The following is a 24902-nucleotide window of genomic DNA, read 5'->3' as shown; positions in this document are numbered from 1 at the left end:
TCTTTATGGCCCGTCTTGGGACGTTGAAGTGGCACAGTTATCATGTGGAAACCTTTTCTTGTTGTGCGGGTTATGTTTAAAGGCCGGCAAAAAAACTACTTTACGTAAATATTACTTTGCTGCTAATGTCTCAGTAAGCTGTTTCTCAAAGCGATCTACAACTTTTCTATTGACACTTTGTTCTTCAAGTCAATAATTAAAAAGTTAGTTAATTAAGCTTAACTAATTAGTCAACCTTGAAGAACGAAAAAATACTGCAGACTAGGTCACGCGACTCTAAACAACCCTCATTTGGTTTCAGACGGCTAGGACACCCCGTGTTTTTTAAAAGCTTGGTTACATTTATCTGGGACACCTAATATATATAAGCTTGAGTGGTAGATCTACATGTAAGTTATATATGTATACTGCAATTCGTTGTTGCTCTTGACGGTGTTTGGGTTTTAAGCTGTATGTACATATATGTGTTATAGGCAATATCTGCGGGGTCCTGCAAGGTGACTGACACCTTAGGTTCCTGCAGTTGCTGGTTCTAACAGGTATTGTTCTCAGCAGCTCTTAGGAATGTGCTAATAACCCAACACTGTTTGAACCAGCACTGCTGGGACCAGCAGATTCCCAGTCATTCCGCGCGAAAGAAGACGTGCCTAATTCTGACAAATGTTGTAAAAGTTTCGCCATGTTCAACAATTGGCTGGTTCGTTCACCGCATTTGTTTCACCTTCATGCAATCGTTTCATACCGCAACGACTAAAACTATCTCTAGAGCCGAATTCTGCCGCCTGAATGGAAAAGCAAATCAGTCGAGTGGCCCAAAAATCTCAAGTCCAACCCCATCAGGGACATGCAGTTCATAAGGTTGAAAAGCAAAAACATCTGAAGATATCTCCTCGAGGCATATTTTTAGTCACAATAGTTTCCTTCATTACATCCCTATTGTGCACAAATATCTTTAATCAAACCTGCAGCCGCCGCGGTGGCTCAGTGGCTATGGTGCTCGGCTGCTGGCCCGAAAGACGTGGGTTCGATCCCGGCTGCGGCGGCCGAATTTCTTTGGAGGAGAAATTCGAGGCCCGTGTACTGTGCGATGTCAGTGCACGTTAAAGAACCCCAGGTGGTCGAAATCTCCGGAGCCCTCCACTACGGCGTCTCTTATAGCCTTAGTCGCTTTGGGACGTTAAACCCCATAAACCAACCAACCAACCAACCAACCAACCAATCAAACCTGCAGTTTTTAGGTTATGAAAGCCGAGTTCGAGAGATAAAGCTGGTTTTATCTCAATCTAATGCCACAACATTGTCCTGCAATAGGAAGTTTATGGGACATTTGAGGAACTTTCATCCTCAAGTCTTCCAGCAAAGTATAAGTTGAGGTCATCCTCACGAGGATATTTGGCCATGATTTACTCAAAAAGTACTCAGAACGTTCTGTTCGGGATGAGGACGTTTTGAACATTTGAGGAAGTCCTCGGAACTTCCGGTGTTGTCTGGGTTCCTTGCCGAAAATTTTTTCCCGCATGTCGTCAGGTATTGAAATGCCCTGTCGTGGCCCGAAAGATAAAACTGGATGCCGCCATTTTGGTTCAAAATAGAAGTGTTTAACAGGAGAAAAATTGCTAGGTTTCCACATTTTAACTTGGATTCTAAATTTTGACCCAACTTTTTTGGAGTATCGTCTGAAACAGTGTTATAGCATTTACCTGTTATAGCATTTACTCGGACCTGGAGCATGTGCAGCGTGTGCACATTTCGCCTTTTCAGCTAATGTGCATGGTGGCAGTGCACGCAGCCTAACCCTTCAGCGCACGTAAGTCGGGGGCGCGCACGTCGCGTGGCCTTCCCTGCCCCATCCAGGTGGGTACTGCACTAGCGGCCATGCTAACCGCTGTTGCTGCTTGCTGCTTTATCCCAGGAGGGACAGAGAGAGAAAACATTTATTATAAACGAGCTATGTCCGGGTCCGTGTTATTGAGGGCATAGAGGTTGGTCCTTGCCCCAGACAGTGAGCAGGTGTTGCGGGAGAGTGCTCAGAGAGAGGTCGTTTTGCCCAGATGGGCAACCCATAGCTCCCACGTGGATATATGATGTGGCGACGTTGCGGGATGTTGGCTCTTGGGCAAGCACGGGCATGGAGCCGCACACTTGAAACTGGGGCGCACTGGGTCTTGTGTTTTGCGTAAAACGAAGTCATTGGGTAATGAGTGTGTTTGTTCTTATCGAAGCAGCGCTGCGTGATTTCGAGGGATAGAGTCAGGTGATGTGAGGAGCTCTTGTCTGGCTACGCGGAGTGCTTTGAGCAGCATGCCCTTCACTCTTTATGGTCTACAGCCGTGTCCACCACTAGCAAGAACAGTTCTGGCCAAGGCTGGTAAATATGTGAACACCAGGGGATCAAGGCTTCGTGGAAGATGAATGGCCCGAGGTTCGTTCAAGGTAAACCGATATGGCTGGGTGTCGTTGTCCACTTGTCCACATGCCGCTCTAGCGTGGACAGTATGTTAAAGGGGAGTTTGAAGGTTCAGAGTGAAGGCCCGCAAAGCAGCCTGTGCGTGCTGATTATGATCTCCTGAGGATGGTGTTCGTGGTTGGCGATGAAGTATGCAATGACCAGCATTTCTGCTGTCTCCACGGAGAAAACGTCGTGGTGGCGATTAATGAGTGCGTTGCCACACGGATCCATACTTACCGTTACCATTTTTCAGCTTTGAAGCTGGCGTCGACGTGGTAGGAGAGCGGGTCATTTGGAGCTGTCTGCGGCTGCATGCGTTTCGTCGTTCAGCTTTTTTGTATGGGTGCATATCTACGGGTTGGACGCTGCTGAATGGCAGCGCGTCACGTGGCGGAGAGCAGGCGGTATGGCGGGTAATGTGTCGCACGTTGTAAATTCTAAAAACTGATATGGCTATTACTAACGGTCAGCTACGATTAAATTTCTAATTACAACCAGGCGCCTAGCTAATTTAAAAATAACAATTAAAAATATTCGTGCTCACACAAGAGGGTGCCAAACAGTGATCTGAATGAACAATTTTTTTAAAGTTTGCACTTGCGCCCAAGTTAACACAAATTTTCCTAGCTAATTCGCCGTCGTTCGCTCTGTCCGCCTCGTACTGCGGTTAGGTGCACTCGATGTATCGGAAGTCGATGTGATGCCAAGGGATTAGATGTGCGGTGATTAGATGTTCGGCGTCTGTGCTTCCAGCATTAATGCTTTACAGTACTATCTGTTAAAAGAAGGTTTCCGTTCCGGCCTCCGCGTAGTATTCGACGTCGACATCAGCGTCCAGGGCGCGCTGTCGCAACAAGATGGCGCCGAACGCCTTGAAACGCCGCTAAAGATACTACACCTGAAATGTCCACGTGGCGCAGCATCTAGCGTGCTTGTGTGGTTGCAGCCGCAACAGTTATGATAAAGCTGCTAGCGGCGACGTGGCGCATCAGACGCATTGCGAGAGGGCCATAGATGCAGCCGCGGCGGAGCGTCGTGCACTGATCGCTGCACGTATGCGGGAGGCCAGGGCCACAAACGTGCGTCGGGTAGAACAGAGGACGAAATCAATCGGAACGCTGCCCGCAAACGCGCTGCCCAACAGGATGCTCATGTCTGTGCCAACACATTTCTCACAAAACATTCTTTGCAACCCTGCCAAAACGGGAACATTATCATCACACGCTCATGAGTGGTAGAGGGATTCAAAGTAAATGTAACAATTTCAAAAGCACAATGTAGACCAGTTAACGCTGATCTTCCGCTTTAGGTGGCCCCTAATCGACATCCGATTTCTTTCCTCTGTCCACGTGTTTCACGCTGTTACGAAGGGGAAGGTCTACTAGCTCGACCAGTTTTCTGTTCAGCATACCAACGCGTCGGAGTTGGAGGTTACTTACCCCTGGCAGGAGGAAACATGGATAAACGGAATAATTGTTGCTAAAGCCTGTGTACGTCATATCGAAGAGGAGCAGTGTAATCGCGGGAGAAGGGTGAGTTGAGCGAGAAATTTGATTGTGACTATCTGGAAACATGTGGTTACTGAAGGAATTAGACAAAAATGCAGGTGAGTATTGAATAGAGATTGTACCCATCTCTGAAGTGCAAAATTACTTACCTAAATTTAAAACACTTAGTAACGGACCAATGTACTCGCATTTCGTTAAAATTGAAGTTATCCTTCTCGTCTGTCCGAAAAATTATTTTGCAATGAAGGCTTCAGTCCCTGCAAAAGCAATGTGGAACCAAAAATTGTTTTGTTGCCTTGTAGCTTTTAAATGGCGGAACAATGTTGTAACTGCGCTCCGCTGAGATAGGGACCGATTAGGCTGCAGGGTAAGAGCGCTGGTGTGCGTTTGATAAATATAAGAGGAGGTCTGCAGAGAAATGAAAACGAGAATGCGGCGGCATCGCTGCATGGGGGAACAAAAATCAAGCGCGCAAAGGAAGCTTTGTGAGAAAACAGCGCCAGGGAAGAATGGAGCGAAAGCATTATATGTGCCTTTATTCCGAAGTATCTTTTTTTTTTTTTCGCCAAAACACGAGCGACAACAACACTGCAAATCTTTCCTTACGCATCCGACAGCCATCGATTAAAACAAGAATAGCCGCAGACCGGCGGCGACGTTCACGCAAACTTTTTAACGCACGAGAACAGTGAACACAACCTTTCCAAACTCGGGTGAGGACAGTGTTGCGGGTCAGGGTGGCGATAAGGCAATTACGTGCACCACAAAACAGCCTGGAACGACGGGAGGGCAAAGAGGCGGTAGTAGCACGAGCACAGTGGCCGGCAAGTGATCAGTCGCGAACCCCAAGCATGCAAGCGCGTAGACAAGAATAAAGGCGCCGACAGGAGATGGTCCACGCCACGCAACACAGGTCTGGGGTTGCTGCTGGAAAGTGAAGGGGAAAAAAAAAGTGGCGAAAAGCAGGACGCAACAAATTTATCCCGGAGCGCGCAGATCTCAATGCTTATCGAAGCGACATTTTGCTCTAGCTAAGTGCACCGTGGTCCCTAAAACAGTTTTCTGGCTCTCACTTGAGTTAATAGAAAAATTCTTTTTTCTTTCTCGGTATGTCTATGTACACTTCCCCGCTCACCAGCGTTCACTACGCAGTCTCCCATCTAAACGCCGGTCTAACAATAGTCTTTTTTTCCCCCTTGTTGTAGTGTACATTGAGAAGCACCAGTCATAACACATGCGTCGTATACACAGACAGACAGACCTGCTTGATGTTCGGTCGTGGTTCGCGCAATACTCCAAAATAGAACGACTTCACATCTCGTCTATATGACCGTCGGATATCCAGTCTAATATATACAAGCTAAAATTGCGCTCTATTTACAGGCGCTCACGATTTCATATCCAAACGGTATGTGCACAGCATTATATATCTTTATATTTATAGATATATATGTATATATTTTATTATGCGTTTTCTTCACGTTTGACTTTTAGCTGCCGAAATATAGATCCCGTGTCTCGTTAGCGGCTGCAAACTCAACCATTGGTTTGTGATACAAGATGCAAATGTACATGATGTGACGCCACGTTAAGTGCAACTTCTAGATCACTTCTTTTTCTCGAGATCAGACTATTTACAACACATTCTAGGAATATTTTGTTCGCTTGCGTAGTCAGCTGCTATACTGCCTAAAGTTTAGACAAAAAAATAAATGGTTATGACATAGCTCTGACCTTTTTGTCCACAAATAAAATTGAAACACTGCTTATGAGCAAGGCTAGGTTTATGAGGACTGTGAAACTGTCGCAAGGTTCTATCGAAGGACAGTAGACATCTAAATGTCGAAAATGCTTTGTGAGATTACGCTGTCTTATCGAAAAAAATCGTTAGAGTCCGAAGGCACGATAGCCTCTGGACACTTCAAAATAATTTATTGTGATTTTTTTATTACCAAAGAAACTTCATTCGCCTCGACTGAGACTGTTAAATGAACCCAATATTACTTCAACGTTTGAAGCAAGAGCCAAAAGCACCCTGCATGCATGTGCAAATAGAAGGCAAATAAAGAAAAGAAGATTCATTCGTTCTTGACACACATCTAATTTGGCACTTTGAACAAACTATGCTCTACGTTTGCAATGCTGAAGCCGAAAGTCTCGACTATGTTTGATTAGGAGATAGCGATTGCGTTCTACATCTTCAAAATAATGACAACAGTTCTAAGAAAGCTTACACTTATTGCAGTTCTCGATGAGTGAACAGATTCGAGGACAAATTAAAGCAGGAAGCGGTAGTCCTGCCAAATAAATGACCTGCTGTATTCATAAGAGTGACAAAAGTCCTCATGTCGTTCAGCATATGTGTTTCTGAAAATAACAAGACATTTCATTGGACTGAGATAGCGAATTGGGTGTGGGGGCACGACATGTCTTGGTGACTGCAGCGTAAAAAAAAAAATGAAGATAGCACGAAGGACGGAAGAGTAGACAAGCGCACGCGCTGAGCTAGCCAACACAGCGAATCCCCCCTCTTTGTCTGCGAGCACAATCCGTAGTGGCTGATCGATAAGATACCACACGCCTGACGGGTAAGCTGGAGCCAAAGGTCTTATATCGCTTTGAGAGATCGGCAGCTTCCGATACACAGCGTTCACACGCCTTCTCCTATGCATGCCGAGAAACATGTCGAATAAAGCAGCACTGTGCCTGATTCGTGAGGCTGAACAGCAAATTTTGGACCAAGGAAAATGACGGCGCATAATGGCTGGAAGAGTGAGCTTTTCTTCGCGATCAGTCATAGCGCGTTCTGCCCATATACAGAGAGGGAAGATACGTGATGTTTTCTAGTTAAACGCTCGTGCTTGCCTACCCTGACGAACTTATTCCTATTTTCTTGGTTGCAGTCACACACACACACAAAAGAAATACACGTGCTAATAAACAAAGCAAAGCGCTTTTGTTTGTATTCCTTCCTCAAAAGATTAGAGCTTGTCTCAGAAAGGCATCGATCCAAAATATCGTGCCTGTTAATCGGCGATTTTGTTTTAAAGCCAGTGTGAAGCTACCATACCACGTCTCTGCTGTCACATCACCAGTTATTCGCACACAAAAAAAGCAAAACGTAATCAGTTAAGAGACACTGCTGCATCTCACAGAAAAATACTCCATGACACACTGACTGCTGGCTTTGGTGAACACGAAAAAGTGTCTTTGGTAATCTTAACTGAACATGAACGAGTTGTGCAGTCAGTTCAGCGTACTAATTAGGAACTTGTTTTTATGCATCCTGTCTGAGACAAAGGTACTCAATTCTAAAACGAAGAGCGACAGTCTTCCTTCGTCGACGCAGTCATGTGCCGCAACAACGTGTGCCTTCAAGAGGCATGCTCGTTCAATTTCACTCCTGTTAACAGGCTGCATTCGCAGCTTTCCAAAGTATTCTGAGGAATGTGCCATCGTAAGTATCACCGTGCAGCCGGGTGCACAAAAATCGCGACGCAAAATAAAAAATGCGGTGACGCTAGCTTGCGCATGTATCTCAGGAAATGTTTTTTTTTTCTTTCATTCTCTCACTTTGTCTTCCGGATGTTGTCGTGCTCACACACACAAACACACATAATCGAAGCCCCAACGGCGCACAAACATAGCCACAGGAACATGTTCGCGGCCACTCTTTCTCACACCGCAAACATGGCGAGGGCGCGCTGGCGCTCGCAGCTTTCGTCACCAGGCGGCACTGACGGCGGCGCATGGTGGACCCTTCAATGGCGCCGTCCGGTTGACGGTCCCGAAAGTTGACGGATCACTTTCGTGGCGCCCGGCACATGTTCTGTGGGACTGCTGCGAGGCACGAATTCCTCCGAGAGCAACGCCTCCGGCGGCGAGAGTCACTGCGCGTTCGCGGCAGACGCGGCGGCCGACGCGGCAGCTGCAGCAGCAGCGAACGGCTGCAGGACGGGCGGCGGCTGAGGCGGCGAGCCGGTGAGAGCGGCGGCGCCGGAGCGGCGCTCTGCGGCTGCGGCCGCGTCCCCCGAGCGGTTCCTGAGCAGCGTCTGCGTAACTTGCAGATGCTTGCGGATGTACGTGGCGTTGGGGTCCAGCGTGGTGGCGTGCTTGAAGCAGCGCTCGGCGCGGCTCAGCTCTCCGCGTTCCACGTACACGACGCACAGGTTGTGCGAGCCTTGCACGTTGCCCGGGTCAAGGGCCAGGATCCTACGGTAGCACTGCCACCGCCGAATAGTGATGGGCGTGAGAGAAAGTGCAAGGCATAAGACAAGGAAAGAAGCGAGTGAATCACTCGCGCGGCACGCACTTTACTGGACAAAACGTAAAAGCCGAAGGATAACTGAAATTTAAAAGAGAAAGGAACAATGCGACGCCTGTAAAAGTCGCGGCAACGGACGCAGTGAAAAATAAGTTATCTTAAGGAGCGTTTAGTATGTTTAACATGTACATGCCCCCCAGATGTTGGACAAAGAAAAAATGAAACTTGAAGTAAACTCCACTGTCATTCCTCCTAAATTATCGGTTAAAAAACTCGATTATTCCTTAACAATGCACGATTAAGAAAAAGTAACATTTCTTGAAAAGGGAGTAGCGGTGGTGGCTACTCTTTTTTTTTCCCCCTTGATACAAACGACGGCAATCGGCAGAGACGTAGTGAAATTCCTGGGACGACAACCGTTTTAAACGGAAAACGCAAAGGATAATTAGAAACTAAATCTCTGCAAGTGTATGGGGAAAGCCAATAAATCTTCAGAAGAATAAGTTGTCTGTGCTTCGGGCGATACTTCTTTCTATAGCTGAGAAACAAAACGAAAGAAACGCGATAAACAATTTCTACACTCATGCGTAACATAGGCTGTCGCTCATTGGACTGAGAGTCGAGAATAGACTTGACGCAAAATACGACTGAGCAGCCACAAGTCTGGGCTGCAGTGAAGCTTTGCGGTGTGCAGACGTGCATCACCAGTTGGCGGTCAAAACGCAACACCACGCGCTGCTGCACCGATAACAGCGTTTCCCAACTCTGTGCGCGCTGCCGTCAAGCGATTTTGAGGTGCCGTCTTTGCCAAAAGTGACGAACTGCATAGTTTGTTTCTCACTCGAATAGTAGAGCCCTTACTGATTCTCTGAAGATAAAAAGGTCTTGAAAGGTGATTACACCGGCTCCCTTTACCTTGCAGAGATTTAGAGTTTTAGGGGTGATATATAAGTGTTCCACTATACGACTGAGTAGCAAACCATGCAGCCTGGCTACATTTGGCAAAGACGGTACATGTGGCATACGAAATATTTTTCGTCGAAGAAGTAGCAGGTATGCAATGTATTTTGAACCATCGTCATCTTCGGTATTAACACAGTACACCGCACCGCATATGTGCACCGAACAATAACTAATACGTATATCTGCGTTGTTTATTCTGTAAGGAGTAAAAAATAACGCTTGATTTGTTGCAACATGTTTATGCTCCACAAAAAGAAAACATGGCTGTTGATTAATGACCAGAAAATTTTCTTGGATATTTCTTCCAAGATATTTCGCTTGCTTTTAAACGAGTAAAGTTAGCGGGCTCTACTTATTTCTGCAGTATTTCCTCTTGAATGATTGAGCTTACTGCGCGGACCAGAACCTGTGTGTGTGTGTGCGCACGTACGCGCGCGCGCGCGCGCGCGTGCGTACGTGCGTACGTGCGTACGTGCGTGCGTGCGTGCGTGCGCGCACGCTATGCCAGCATGTGACCGATATATCATTTCTTTTGTGAAAATAGTCTTTATAGGTAATAATATTAGTCGAGCATTAAAATCAAAATAGGAATTGTAATGTAGTCACTGTAAACAGTGAAAAAACAAAGAAATACATTAATGCGAAAACGTTAGAACTCTTATACAGGCATTTGTGACGGCAGAAATGATTACTGCAACAGCAGAGTTCTGCATATTAAAAGCAACATGTCAGTAATTTGTTTATGTATAGCAGCTTCGACATCGGCGCAGCAATACATTTTGAGAAGTTGGCTTTCTTGCAGAACGATATATTTTGAGGCAGTGCACGCTTTACAGGAGACAGCTGCGCGCACGGTTCAATTAAGATTCGCTGCTGAAGCCTGCTAAAGGCGAATCTTCACAAATAAAATTCGGTGACATTCCCGCATGGACAGCACGTTTAAACCTTCGCCTGGAAATGAAGGAGCCTGCACGCAACAGTCTTGGGCTCAAGGGTTATAATTCAGATGCACGCATTCTCATCGCGGCAGATTCTTAACGAAGCGGCATTTTTTAGCCTCTCAGTTTTCGAAAGAGCGAGGAGATATAGCATTTTTCACAGCGCGTCACCTGTGTAGAAAGTCGCCTGCGGTTTTTAGGAAGAGAAATCCGATCTGCTAGCACTGTTCTCATGAAACCATGAGCTATGCTAGCTGTCTTGAATGAACGATTGACGTTAGCTAAGCGGGAGCACATATTAGATTGCAACTTGCAGAAAAACTCATTTAGAAGACGTTGATCAGCTGCAGCTGTCTATCATGATAACTTGGTCATGTTTTAGAGGCGGGGTATATAAAAGAGTAGTGCTGACATCGGCTTTATGTCAGCTGAGCGAAAACGAGTAAGATAATGAAGGCGATTCCGAGGCCAGTTGCGTCGCAAATTACGAAGAGTGCTTAGACACCAAGTTTGGAGCAAGCTGTCTTGCTTGCAGCGCAACGTAACATTCGAAGGTGCCACCTCTTGAAATTCTGCAAAGGCCCCCGAAGCTTGTTGTTTGCAGTGAAACAGTCAAAGACGCTGTGAAGTTACTTCTTTTTCAATCGTTTGCATATACAGTTGAATGCCTGGTATTTTAAAAGCATGAATAAATGAAAGGTTAGGTTACCTTTAACTTATATCTAGGGGGTAATGTTTTTTACAAGAACTCCTTGCAGATGACTGCAACTATTTCATTCACCCTCGTCCATAGCCAGTCATTTATTAAATAAGGTGCAATATGGGCAGTTACTATGAAAGTGAACTGAAAGATATTCTAGCTCTTAAATTTGATCTTTTTTCTCATGCGTCAAGTATTCAGTTAAACGAAAAGCTTACGCTTACCACCTCTTTTCGTAGCCACGCAAATCGCAATATAACCGCATACGCTACTCTGTGCAAAAAAAAGAAAAGAAAAAGAAGTAGAAAGAAAGACGTAGCCAGAAGCAAGCTGCTTAAATCTTCACTAGGCTTTAAGGATTGTTGAACTGGATTGTGCAAGCTTCTGTGATTCGCCCATGCGAGTACTATATTTTTAGTGATGTCGCCTCATTCACCGTCTCCGATTTGCCAATTCGTGCCTGTCTTGCTCTACCCAATGCCCATTGCTCGGTAGAAAAAAAAAGCACCTCGGCGCCTCTGCTGTCCATGGCGCTCAGGTCGTATACGACCCCCCTTAGACCTTCTCCGCGTCGCCAGAAGCGGGTGAGTGGAGGGCTGTCCCACTAGCGCACTGCATCTCGCTCGTTCGCGTGCATGCCTGTGACAGTACTGGAGGGGATTTGTTTTGTTTGATTGGACGTCCTGTATGGTGCTCCATCCTCGTCGTCTTAGCTGCTTTTGCTCCTGTTTGCACGGGATTAGGCGCGTAGGGGCCGTAGCCGCTAATCTTCGAGACTCACCTCTTCGGCTGCTTCCAAATCCTTGAGGTGATTGACGTTGATGTCTCCGAGCAGTACTAAGCCCTTGATGTGGTTCGGGTGGTACTGGACCAAGGGAAGCAAGGAGACAGGGCAAACAAAGGAACACCTCAGTGAGCCTGCATGAGCGACCGGCACGCGCGGACATATGCAGCACCGGCACGGGCGCCGGAAAGCCCTGCACCCGGCGGCTGCTGTGCTTCGGGTGCGCGGCTTACCGGCTAGTCTCCGTCTATATGGCAGCCGGTGTTAAGTTCGAGGAGCGTAAAGGTTTGGGCAAATTGGTGCGACATGCTCTGGGACGAATGGCGCTTGTGTGTGTGTTTTCTTTCTTTCGTCCCTGTCTTTCCCTGTCGCGCCATTACTCCCAGAGCGGTGTTAAATTTGATTTCGAAATGACGGGCTACTTTTCTTCTACGGCGCGCAGGGCCTGTGCGGAGACGATGAAAATGCTCGCTTGTCCGACAAAGTCTTGATTGGCTAAAAGAAAAGGTAACTGCTGCCGTATAACTGAAACATTTTTTACGGCTGGCGGAGCCAAGGTAACCCACGAAAGGAAAATTAGATGTCATGTGTTTAAGAACACGTAGCAAAAACTTAAGCAAATGAAAAGTTACATGAGCAAAAAGAAGGAGCGCTAGAGCAAGGAAATAGCATCACTGATTACTTAAAACCCGGCGAAAATGCGAACGTGCTGACCTGCTGAAGAAGAAGATTGTAGGCGAAAAGTACGCTATGGGTTACCAAACGAACACCTTTTATTCATTTACTTAAAAAAAGCTATTGAGTCAGCTATTAGGTACGGTGCCGCAGATTTTGCGCACAGTTCAGCATGTGAGGGCGTCAGTGACGAAAAAAAAAGAGTGAGCTCATTGGGAGAAAAGATATCTAACCTTGAGGAGGTCTTTCAAGAACCTCATGGCTTCCATAGGTCGTTGCTGCTCAGACAGCAACAAGGCCAAGTTGAAGAGGGCGCTACGCAGCTTGGGTTGCACCTGCGACCGTAATATGCGAGAAAATCAATGTGGTTAGGAAAGTGAAAAAAAAAAAAAAGTCTGTCGTTTTGGGTAATTACGGAAAATGGGGATATATGCGCTAGCATGACGTCAATTGTCGGTCGGAGCTACGACCTACTGGGTGGTACCAGGCTACCACCTAATTACTACTCCAACTTCTTCTGTTTAGCTACTGTGCAAGCATCATTCGAATTACGTTCTCCTCCTAACCGCTGCTGCTCATTCCGTTTAACTCGTTGCACTTAGGGGCGGTGTCGCTTAATTAGCGCCCCAGTTTCTCTCCTGGTTACCACCGGCTACACCTTGGCGATTAGTCACCCGGTGGGCAGGCCATCTTTTGCGATTCATTCACTCCTTTGTCATTGATCGTAAAATTCGATTGCGGTTAGGAAGTACCATGAGCAATGAAAGGGCGATACCGCGAGGTGTACCTCGCGGTTTCGCGGTATCGCGAGGTGTACCTCGGTCTTTCCCCAGTGCGCTTTAATGTTGTAATGGCTGGCATTCCCGATGCTGTAGAAGAGAATTGCAGGCATGTCCACATGTCGATATATGCAGACGACAATTGTCTTTGGTTCACCGGATACCAACACAAGCGGCTAGCTCTGATAGCTCGACAGGTCCTGGTTTCAGTTCAAAATTACCTTCAAGGTGTTGGTTTGTCTCTCTCAGTGGAAAATTCTGGCTTCGTCCTGTTTCCAGGAGTAGGAAGACGCTATGCGCGGCTGAAGATAGACTTCGACAACTCTTGCATTCGTCAATAGACTCCCATGCGCTTTTTGGGCGTTATTATTGACTACCGTCTACAGTGGCGACGGGCTGTGGACTCAATTTTGGCATCATTATCTTCGCATCTCAATGTGCTCCGTAGAATCGCAAGTGAGCAAAGGGGAAATCACACTTCTTCAATGATCAGGCTTCACGAACCACTGGTGACGAGTCGCATAATGTATAAGCTCTTTTTAATTTCCCCATCGGTATCACAGCTTGAACGTCTTGCAGATTTGCACAGAAAGGGCCTCAGGAGAGCTCTTGAGGTTCCACAGACTGCTCCTAACAAGGCAGTTCTTTATGACTCTCTATCGAAACCTCTTAGCCTTGTCGCTTCACAAAGGTTATTAGTGCAACTTGGCCGCCTCAAAGAGACGGTAGCCGGGCGAGCCCTTCTACAGCACCTTCGAAAGAGAACAGAGTCTCGATGTACACGGCACTTAATAACCTTGGTTCGCTGGTTCTTGCCGTTGGAGTTCAGAGCAAGAGGATGGAACCACCTTGGTCATTTGCGAGCCTCGACTGCTCGTTGACAATTCGTCATCTTCGCGCTAAGCGGAGTTCTCCTTCGGCGGCCACACGCTCGCTCGTATTGGAACACAATGAGTCCGAATATGCTCGCCATCTTCGAATTTTTACTTATGGCTGTGTGGACAAGGCCAGAGGAGCTAGTGCTGCTGCTTTTCACATTCCCTCTTTGAAATGTACCTGGTCTGTCCGCTTTACTGAAGTCGTGTCCTCCACAACGGCCGAAAGCGTTGCCATTCAGGCGGCTCTCAAGAAGCTAGGGTCTTGTGCGGCTCAACCTGTTGCTATCCTTTCGGATTCAAAGTCTGCCCTCCAAAGGTTAGAACGTGGGTTCTCTACTGATGATTTGTGTCTTAGCTCTCTACGCTTGTTGCATAATCGGAGCAGCAGAGGCTTCTCTATACGCTTCCAAAGGGTGCCCTCGCACATAGATGTCAAAGACAACGAAATGGCGGACAGCCTTGCCCATAGAGCGCTGTCTGGGAACCCTTGGAGAAGAGTTCCTCAAGATGGCAAGAGACTCTTCAGAGAAACAGGGTTGAGTCACTTCATTTCTTTGTGGGGCTCACCCAACAAGCCATGTGTGACCAATAGTCTCCAAAGATACCAAGCAACTTTAGTGTACCGCATGCGCACGGTTTGTGCTCGTACTTCTGCGTGGATGTACGAGCCTCTGTTAGAAAAGTATCCGACTTTATTTTTTTTTGCGAACACCTGATGGATATGAGACAAGCGCGCTTGCATCAGGCGACCTTGAACCTTCATGCGCATGCATGAATTTTTTCCCGCCTGCCGATAGCGTCAGTCGCTGGGAAGCAGCGTTTGAGTGAGGCAGTGTGCAGTGCTCTCGTCGGTTTTTTATTGCAAGGAAAATGGCGGAGTGAAAGGAGCAGCGCTAGTGCAACAAATTTTGCCATAAACTTGGCGACAGCCGAGTGGAAACCATTCGAAATATTCAGACGGCTTTCGGTGAAGATGCTATGAGCAACACACAGTTTAAGCAGTGTTACAATTGTTTTAAAGATGGCCGCACATCGGTGGAGAACGAGCCACGCTCCAATCGGCCATCAACATGCCATAATGACCAGGTCATTGCCGAACTGAACAATATGGTGATGCGGGACTGTCGCGTGACTATCCGAGAAATTGAGGAAGAGGTGGACATGAGCAATTTCTCCGCACATTCCATTATCACCGAAGATTTGGCCATGGAGAGAGTTGCGGCGAAATTCGTGCCGAAGCTGCTCACGGTGGAGCAAAAGCAGCTTCGTGTTGAAGTCTCACAGGACATGCTGGATTCCGCAAACAGTGACCCCGACTTCATCAACATCATAATCACTAGTGACGAGTCTTGGGTATACAGGTACGACCCGGAAACCAGATCCCAGTCGTCAGAGTGGAAGCATTCCACGTCACCAAGACTTAAGAAGGCCCGCCAATTGCGCAGCAATGTGAAAGTGATGCTGACTGCTTTCTTTGACACCCTCTGTGTGGCAGACCACGAGTACGCACTCTACAGGGTCAAACAATGACCAAAGAGTACTACAGGGATGTCCTCCGTTGCCTCCGTGATGCTGTGCGGCGCAAGAACCCGGAGCTGAGGTCAACAGGAAATTGGCGCACCCATCGCGTCAATGCTCCTGCACATTCCTCGCACTCGAATCAGATTTTTTGGTGAAAAACCAGACTCCTGTAGTTCAACAGACTCCTTACTGTCCTGATATGGCCCCTGCGATTTCTGGCTGGTTCCCAAAATCAAAAGGCCATTGAAAGGAGCGCGATTTCAGACAAGGAAGAACATTATGGCTGCAACGACAGCTGAGCTAAACTCCATTCCGAAAAGGGCCTTTTCGGAATACTTCCCACAATGGCAGCGCCGCTGGGAGAAGTGTGTGGAGTCCCAAGTAGACTACTTTAAAGATGACTAGGTTTGCAACGCTCCAGTTATGCAAGTTTTTTTCAACGGCCAAAGGTCGGATACTTTTCTAACAGACCTCGTATAAGACGCGCCTGGCGTCGCCTCCATCATGTTCAATGTGTGGTGTGTGCGGTGATATAGGACATTACTTAATGTGCTGTACTCTTTACAACGTGGAAAGGTGCGTGTTATTCTGTTCTCTCAAGAAGGCAGGCCTCCCTCACAGCTCCCTTCAGGACATTGTTTTCCCGCGCGAGAACCAATTCCGTAGAAAGGAGGCTTCACGTCTTCTTTTAAAGTACTTACTGGACAAGGACTTAGTCTCTACATGGTGACAGCAGGAGTGACTATTATTTGTGTTTGCCACCGTGGTGACTCAGTGGTTATGGCGCTTGGCTGCTGACCCGAAAGACGCGGGTTCGATCCCGGCCCCGGTGGTTGAATTTCGATGAAGGCGAAATTCTAGAGGCCCGTGTGCTGTGCGTTGTCAGGGCACACTAAAGAACCGCAGGAGGTCGAAATTTTCGGAACCCTTCAATACGTTAAACCCTCATAAACCATAAACCATTATTTGCGTTTGTGAGTTCGGTGCCGGATCATGTGATTTAGTTATTATAGGTGTCGCTATGGTGGAGCAATCACCGGCAGAAATCTCAAGGCTAATCCCACCTGTAGCTTACAGCATCTCAACTCAACTCGGTGCAACTTGAGCTACATGGGATGGGTTGCGACCTAGGTTGCTCTTCCCGAGCAGCCTCTCACGATTGAATGGGCTGCCGCCTGACACGGTGGGCAGGCTGGCCCACACCTGGTGGGCAGGTGAGCAGCCTGCCACAAAACCGGCTTCAGACAAACACACAACGCCCAGATGCGGGGAATGTCCACCATAGGTGGAAGCACACTGTAAGAATGTACGCGCCTTTCCTTTGATTATACCCTCCTCCTCCCCCTTTATGGGTTAAGAGCGATCGGGCTCGATTGGCAGAATGCGACCGCGCCTTCCCTCTCCTTCGCGAATGTACAGAAGATTCATCCTTTGACAATGTGTTTTCACGTGAATGACTTTTTCACCGAGCCACCCAGGCGGATTCGCAGAGGCTTGGCGCTTTGTCTGCCATGCGATGAGCAGCTGCGAACAACCTTGTTTCTTCCTCGGCCAACTACTGCCCCATCCTTCTGAAGCCAACCTGGCTTCAGCCAACTTCAGCTAATGTGGCCAAGCTGAACCACACTTGCTGATTTTCACCTCTTAGTGTGTCAGTGTATGAACCACAGAGGAATACTTTTACGACGAGTGTGAGCTAGTGTGATCACTCATACTTACATCAAACGCGTATCACAGCGTTAGGATCGCCGCATGCATCTTCACTCAAAGTGCTACCAAACGAGGAGAGCCGGCGGGCTTCAAGCGATAGTTGCTGCAACATTCCACCGCTGTATTTCTTAAAACTCTCGGTACAGTAGAGGTGCGGGAGAGGCTCTTTTTCTGAGTCATTAATCTAAGCTTCTAATTTGATTTTGTCGTTCTTATCGGAGCTCCGATAAAATCCCGTGTATTGTACCCAGGCTACCTTCTTCTTCGGTTTCTTTATCCTTCTTTTTGCGAGCACAGCTGGATGGCATGCCTACCCTGCATTCCTACCCAAGCGGCCGTGTATGCAGCATACACATGAGTGGCAGTGCATAGAGTGTGCGCTTATAAGTTTCCTCTGTATGCCCTTTATTCTGATGCAGCGCGGGTCTGTGAAAACTGCGCTCGCGAAGAACACCACGCCTGTGACGGACGCTGAAAATTATGAATGTAGACATTAAATGATATTCCCGCATTCACTTCCAGACTTTCACCCTCTACCGGTGCAAACAAGTCACAACAATACCTGCGCGGTGGCAGCCAAATCCAGGTGGTTCGCCACTGAATACGCTCTTGCTCAGCCCTGTGCTTTCCCTCTCTCATTTACAGACGATTTCGCGACTCCTGCGTTATAAGGCACATGCTTTTATTTTGCCTGGCGTGCTGAAAATTGTACGGTATTCTTTTGAAATTACAAGTTGGATTGCAAAAGTGCTCAGTGGATGCATGGTTCACCAAACGCCGCCTTTAATCATTCCTACCAACTGCTATTGCGGAGTGAAACCAACTTCCTGACCGAATTGGCACTGAACCAAATTCTGTAAAATTCAGTCATTAATAGATCGTTTTTGTCATGAACTCGTGTAACGTCCGCTTACTGACTTATTGACTTGTTTCTTATTTTATTTCAAAGCATTTCTTAAAACGGTTTGGTTTTAAGGGATTTAACATCCTAAAGCGACTCGGGTTATGTAGTACACCGTAGTCCTGCAGCGCTTCGGATGATTTCGACCAGCTGGGATAATTGACGTGCATTGACATCGCACAGTACACAGACCTCTAGGATTTCTCCTCCGTCGAAATCCACCCGCCGGCGCCGGGATCAAACCCTGTGCCTTCCAGGTAAGCAGCCGAGCACCATAACCAATGAGCCACCGCGGCGGCTCATTTCTTACAACACGTTGCTCCAATGCGCGCAACTGTGTTTTACTTGTGTCTGCTATTCATATTTAGGTCCACCTCTTTTATGAATTGTTATTCGGGATCACTTAGTGAATCAGGGGCCCTTAAAGGTGGAAAATTATAATGATGATGACATTTAGCTGTCAGACGCACAGTTTGCTTGCATTAAGCTTTGTTTCATCTGCGGCGTGACACTCAAGCCGACCCGGTGTGCAGCCACCTTCGCCCTGGTCGCCCACAGACAGCCATGATGAAGTGATCGCGTTAGTTTTGAAGCTCCATCGGTGATGGCTTCCCGCACGCATGATTCCTTTCTCTAAACGTAACAGTCGCCTATAGAGATAGCCACTTGAGGCTTTGCTTTTTGTAGCGGGCGGGCACCGCTAAGTTGGGTGCCCTGGTTAATGTGATGATTATGCTCGGAGCTATACTCCTTGAAATGGTTCGGCACCTTCTATGGGCCGCCGTTAAGCAGCACCGCGTGGCGGTTAAAAGAAAAAAATTTAAGAAAACAATTAAGGGCACAGTTAAGAAGGCAGATACCCATCGGTTCTGTGGCGCAGTGGATGAGCGCTGCACATTTGGACGCGTGTGACAGCACATCGAGTCCCTGTGATGAAAAGAATAATTTTACTGCCCTTTGTATCTACACCAATCTCGTTTAAAAAGCAGCCATACTAACCGGAAAGCGAAACGCGAAGTCGGGGTACTGTACCGTTGAGAGAACGCAATTATAGAGGCCGGCCGCTCGGTCACCGCTCCGCTGCATCTAACGAGTGTAGGAGGTGTATGAGCAAAACGACGCTGTGGCTTTTATCAGCATACGACACTTCCAAGCGTTCGTACCCCGTAAAATTCCTGGCCCACAGCGTTGCGGAGAGGACGCGACAGCGTCTTACGGCGCTCCTTAAATACTACCACCAAGTGGTCGCGGCGACTAGCTGTGTTTCGCAGGGGATTTCCGCGACTGGTACGATTAAAGACCGCAGTGCTAACGTGGGAGTTCTCGGTCACAACATACTACGACGCCGGTGCTGTTTGCCTCGAAGAAGATCCTTCATACAGCTATATCGCTGTAAAAGTGCAATGAATCATTGGAGAAGTCGGGTAATTCGTCATGAAATAACGGTTGCAGGTGCTGCGGACGTGAATGGAATCCAAGCCCTACACCCTCTGTGCGGCTATGTTTTGGAAGCACATATAGTCGGCTGTCATTCTCAGGGTAATCGACATCTCCTTCTAAGACCGCGCCAACAATAGGCTTCGGCCACAATGGTGGCAATTAAAATCTCCAATAGCGAAGTGCTTTCAAAACAGGAAGGCAGTTGGGGCGCCAGACATAGTTGGTTGAAGAATGCTGACCTAGCTTTATTTCGCCACAAGAGATGTCACAATGCCACAAGAGATGTGAATGTCAACAGATGTTTTCTGGTTAACAACAGTGTATTAATTCGCATTTGTCTAGGGCTTATGCAAAAAATAATGACAGATGTGTATTCTGTTTGATTCACTGACAGTGGTCGCAGGGCAGGGCAGGGCTTGAGCAGACTCCAAAACAAGTAAAACTTCGAAAAAAAAAAAGGCCGTGCGCGGCAGCACACGACATTACGTTGTCAATCTCGCCCACAACTTCAAACTGCTTCGAACTATAAAACTAATATTGAATTTTAAGGTGATCACTGCGTGAAACACGACTCAAGGGACCGACTACTGACGAAAGCATGTTATAAGATGCGATTGATACAAAAACATTTTGCGTTTTACATAATATTGCTGGTTAAGAGGGTAATCACAATTTTAATTGCCCACTAAACGTAGCACAAAACTACATAAGGCGATGTACCGCTGTGGAACACACGACACAAGAAAATATCGTAGACGGGAGCATTTGTTGGCGGTCTGTCTCTGGTGCGATCGCGAACGCGCGCATCGATCATTGTTTCTGCGATCAGATACACAAAAAAGAGTGCGCCCGTTATTTGGAAAATTATTCTAAGATTATTTTACGGCGTTTCGAAAGCAGCCTTTAAATAAAACTCATTTTTGGGCTAGTTGGTTCATGCTTGAAGATGCAATGAAGACGGCGCGACGAACGAGGAGAAAAGTAGAACACAAACGACGGAACCAGCGCCACTCGGACTTGAGTATTTTGCGTACGCGCCTAGCGTCTCCTGAAGATGGCTCCAAAACGCCGAAGAGAGGCTGTATACTTTGACTGGCACCAGTTTTCTTCTCGACTGTGTGCTCTAGTTTTTTCCTCGTTCATCGCGCTGTCTTCACTACATCTTCAAGATGCCATTAGGATCGGCCACTTTCAATGCCAAAGTTCCTTTTTCTTTTGCAAGGAAAATATTCGACGGGAACTTAATCAGATCGTTTGTTTCGCAAAAATACATCGTTTCCCTGCCATAAAAAATTGTGCCTTCGTCCATCGATGCATGTTCTCTGCGTTGTCATCCGAGAATTTATTAGAGCTTAGACGAGATACAAACTGTTTCAAGACGTAAAAAAAAGCACCGCATGCAATTAATCTGCGCTCAGTCAGTGGCACACCAATGCCCCCAAAAAAGCAGACCGTGCGTATGTTACCATCATTTACTAGCTGAGCTGCCGTCAGCCCTAGCTGTCTTTAGACCGGTAACTCAAGTAAATCGATAGCTTTTTTCCTTGCCAAAGCTACAGCTGGGCTATTGAAGGGCTCTGGATGAATTTCGATTACATGCGCCTTTCTTCTTTTTTTTTTACACTCGCTGAAATTGCACTGCACGAACGTGCCGCTCCAGCCAAGACCAATCCTGCGGACTCATGGTGGTGGTATGCGGGGTTTAAAGTCCCAAAGCTGCTCCTGGGGGTATGAGAGAGGTTGTGATAGAGGGCTCCGTATTAATTTCCACCACCTGAAATTCTCTTACGTGCACTCACATCGCACAGTAAGGACACACGGTTTTTCGCATTTGTTCTCTATCGAAATTCGGCCGCGGCAGCCGGAATTCGAGTCTGCCACCGCGGCCTCAACAACTCGATGCCACTAACACTGAGGCACCACGGCGGGTTCGGCTACAAAGCGTGTGCGTCTAATCGATTACATGAAGTAAACCGGCCTTCACTACGTAGACTGCTTACCACTCATGTTGAATGCTTTTTGGGTGACGGGACATGTGACACAATATCTGCGAGAATTTTGAAGTACTGTAGTTAGCTGACCTATTGTACGCACACGCAAATCTTCACTAAGGCACAGTGATAAGCTGCATATGTACATTAGGACTTGTTAATACAAATTACCATACTGCACCGTATTTTTTATATAAGTTTAAGTGTTGTTTTACAGCAGTTTTGTAATGTATTGTAAGTGAATGCTCATTGTTTTCACTCTCGAGGTGAATTTGGGATAAGAGTATGGTTTATACGGAGAGATCGTGCCTTTTACATAATATTACTGGTTAACAGAGAAATTATGTGGTTAATTTGGTCGAGAACGAAGCGTATCTAAAAGAAACAACTGGACATCGCGAAAAGCATGCGATATACGCGAAAACAAACAAACAGGACATAAGAAGTTGCGGCTGATGTCCGTAGCTACAGAGACATCACAAATGGGGCTGTGAATAAATCGTCTACAGTGCATCACGCCACGATTATGTCATTTAAGTGCGACTAGGACGTTCTTAAGCACTTGCCCTGCAGGTTTACATTCGATCAGAACAGAATTTACAGGTAGAGAAGGTATAAAGGTCAAACTGCCAGACACAAGTCGCTCAAAGTCAATGCTAGCACCTTTCTGATGCTTTAAAAAATGTAAAAAGATACGCGCCGTAATTTCTTTCCAAGATATTTGTGGGTCTGCATAAGGCTTCGCACGCCTCAGGAGCGCATAGGCGCACGAGCAAGCTATGCAGTATGCAAGTTTGTCGGCGCCAAGGGATGCGAGATCTTAGATCGTGGTAGTTTGGCCAGGCAAATGCTGCCAAAAACAAAGGAAACGAAAGAGGGGGAACATACTACAAAACGAGCGAAACGGCAACGTCGCTGCTCAAAACTTTCTTTTTATTTCTTGCCGCGCGAAAATATCGACTACGGGCACAGTACTCAGCCGTGTAGTTTTGGTGCTGGCGTGCCTATCACTCTTGCATTGCCGCGACGGGTATGCGACGCGGTCCTCCAGCGGAAATACCCAAACGTGAAATGACTCGATGATTCGCGCCGTTCGCCTTATCGGTCGGCCGCAAGTTGGCGGTCGCCCACTCCCACTCTCCAGCCGCGCGCGGAAGCTATTTCGTTTCCCATCTTTCCACATCTGGACCAGCATAACAGTGGAATCCCTCACGCTGCGCTCGCGGCGTCGAGGAGCGCCCGCTTTGCTATTCTTTGTGCTCCGCCGCTCTCCTAATAGTGGAGAAAAAGGGAAAGCAGTCCTCCGCGCCTCCCGCGGAACGTTCTTTGCTCCCCACCCTCCCATCTCGTCGCACTCTCGTGGTTCAGTTCCCCGTGCGATCCTTATAAGGGCGCAAACCTTCTGTGCGGTCTCATACTGCTCCTTTCGCTTTTTATTTCACCGCTGAGCGCGGGAACGAAAGAACGGTGAATTCTTTTCGACTCCGTGCAAGCAACGTTACTGAGAATAAGTTCTCAGAAAATAACGGTCATGTAAATAAAAAAGAAAGAAATAGAAGTATATTTTCGTATTTAAACGCTTTTCACCGACATCAAACTGACGTTCTATACGCTTGTTAAAGCGGCGCACTGGTTCTACATCTTACACGGCAGTATACTATCAGCAATTTACGTTAACCATTTGGTGTTGTGGCAAGGTCTTCCAAAGATTTGCAGTGAGCAGACATATAGCGCCTATCTTAGTAGGTAGCTATGTGTTCTTTATTTTATTATTTAAAACGGGCATTCAGCTCAGAGAAACATTCAAACGAGTAATCGGACAATAAAATACTAAAACTCCCGACATATATGTCTAGTATTATCGGCAGTGGAGGCGACATCTTCGGTATGACGTTTTAGAAGATCAAAACAAACAGTACACACCACAAATCACTTTGTTAGTGCGTTTGTTCGTGTGTAACAACAAGAGAATGTAGAAGTGAGTGCCCGAATTGGGCATCGCGACTCCAAGACTGACGCTGTTAATGTGGCGCGCTATATTATTGAAGCAACCGCGGGTTACGTGAGGCATAGTGGTCTAAGTTTCTGTGCGCACTTTGAAGACAGCACCTAGAGCTATATGAAAAGCGAGCGCTTCCCTGGGCATCTTCAGGGCACTACATCCGTGGGATAGAACAACAATGCGTGGTAAGAAGAAAGCGGGCATGTAAGCAACTGAAGCTGAAAGTCGGCATCAAGTCAACACAACGATAGCAGAATTGAGGGTAAAAGACCGGGGGTACGTATGGAATGCAAGGTGCATTAAGCGTAAACAGCACTTCTTTGAATTATTTTTTCACGCGGCAAACGAAGCCGGCCACCGCGTTATGCCTGCAGTGCGTGCTTTGGTCGCTGGAAGTCTATTTAAATTTGTGAGCTCGTTCTTTCTTGCGTTGTGTCGCAGGTTGAATGAGACTGACCGGGAAAGAGGCTACGGCGCATGCCTTGAAGGAGCCATGACAGCCTATTTTCGTGCATACCCTGCTTACTGAAATTTACTCCCAAAGCATCAAATTGCAATTGCGCGAAGTTTCAGCTGATTCGGTACAATAGATATTTTTAAAACGATTTTTTTTTTCGTTTCTTTTGCGGGCAGCTTACTGGTCTGGCAACCTCTGAGAGCAGACGTCACAAGGGCATACCCACCCCGCGTCGTCTGCTGCGCGGGGTTCGCTGCGTTGAGGTGTCTGCATGCAATCCGTGGACGGCAGTCACTTGAAGTTTTTTTTTTTTTAGCTTAGCGAAATAAGATGCATTTTTCGTGTTTTTTTTTTTGTAGGCCTTCAGCATAGAACGCGAGCTTAGTGATCCTTGGGAAAGCAGACTTGTTTGTGGTGCCCGTCTTCTGATTGTTGAGGAAACAGAAATCGACGGCCCCTGCTGTATTATTTACACTTAGAAGCATGCTATTCGTATGTTATGAGTGCGGCCTCTCATCAGCAGCCAAGTGCTCCCGTATGTGAGAAACGGCAGGTGTCGTGCATGCGTTTGCCGATGTGCGTCGTGAAGGATGTCGCGGTGCCGCTCCGTTGCTGACTATCAAGTTCTTGCACGCTGATCGTCGGCTCGGTAATTGAACTCAAATTATTACGAGGTGGCACTAGAATAAACCTTGTGGCACGAAAGATATATCGTGTGCGTGCGTGTGTTGGTCGTACATACATTCTTTTAGGCTCGTAGAACCCTTTTGTAAAACGAAGCCGCTGGCAAAATCACGCTCGACTCTAATATTAGTTTCACGGCCCGCACCGAAGATGAGCCGCCGCCGTCTTCATTTCGTCCCGGCGCCGCGCGACTGCTTCGGCTCCCGAGGCTATGCGTGACTGCTCGCTTTTTTTTTTTCTGCTGCTTGCAAGTGTTGG

The 24902-nt window shown here is 47.2% G+C and overlaps 1 protein-coding gene across 1 annotated transcript in view; it reads right to left on the bottom strand.

Moving 5' to 3' along the window:
* Positions 1 to 4477: 4477 nt before the first annotated feature.
* Positions 4478 to 24902, bottom strand: part of LOC149350366 (protein O-mannosyl-transferase Tmtc3-like) — a 359942-nt gene continuing 339517 nt past the window's right edge. Inside the window, exons 21-23 of the mRNA XM_089579380.1 lie at positions 12515 to 12616; positions 11604 to 11687; positions 4478 to 8180 (exon numbers count right to left, since the gene is read on the bottom strand). Of these exons, the coding sequence (XP_089435506.1) occupies positions 7845 to 8180; positions 11604 to 11687; positions 12515 to 12616 (522 nt within the window). The 3' untranslated portion in view covers positions 4478 to 7844. The remainder of the gene's footprint in view (positions 8181 to 11603; positions 11688 to 12514; positions 12617 to 24902) is intronic.

This window comes from Amblyomma mixtum, chromosome 3 (assembly GCF_055824585.1).
Source record: "Amblyomma mixtum isolate Tamu chromosome 3, ASM5582458v1, whole genome shotgun sequence".
Classification (NCBI taxonomy): domain Eukaryota; kingdom Metazoa; phylum Arthropoda; class Arachnida; order Ixodida; family Ixodidae; genus Amblyomma; species Amblyomma mixtum.
The sequence above is the reverse complement of the archived record's forward strand: the minus strand, read 5'-3'. Positions and strand labels throughout refer to the sequence as shown.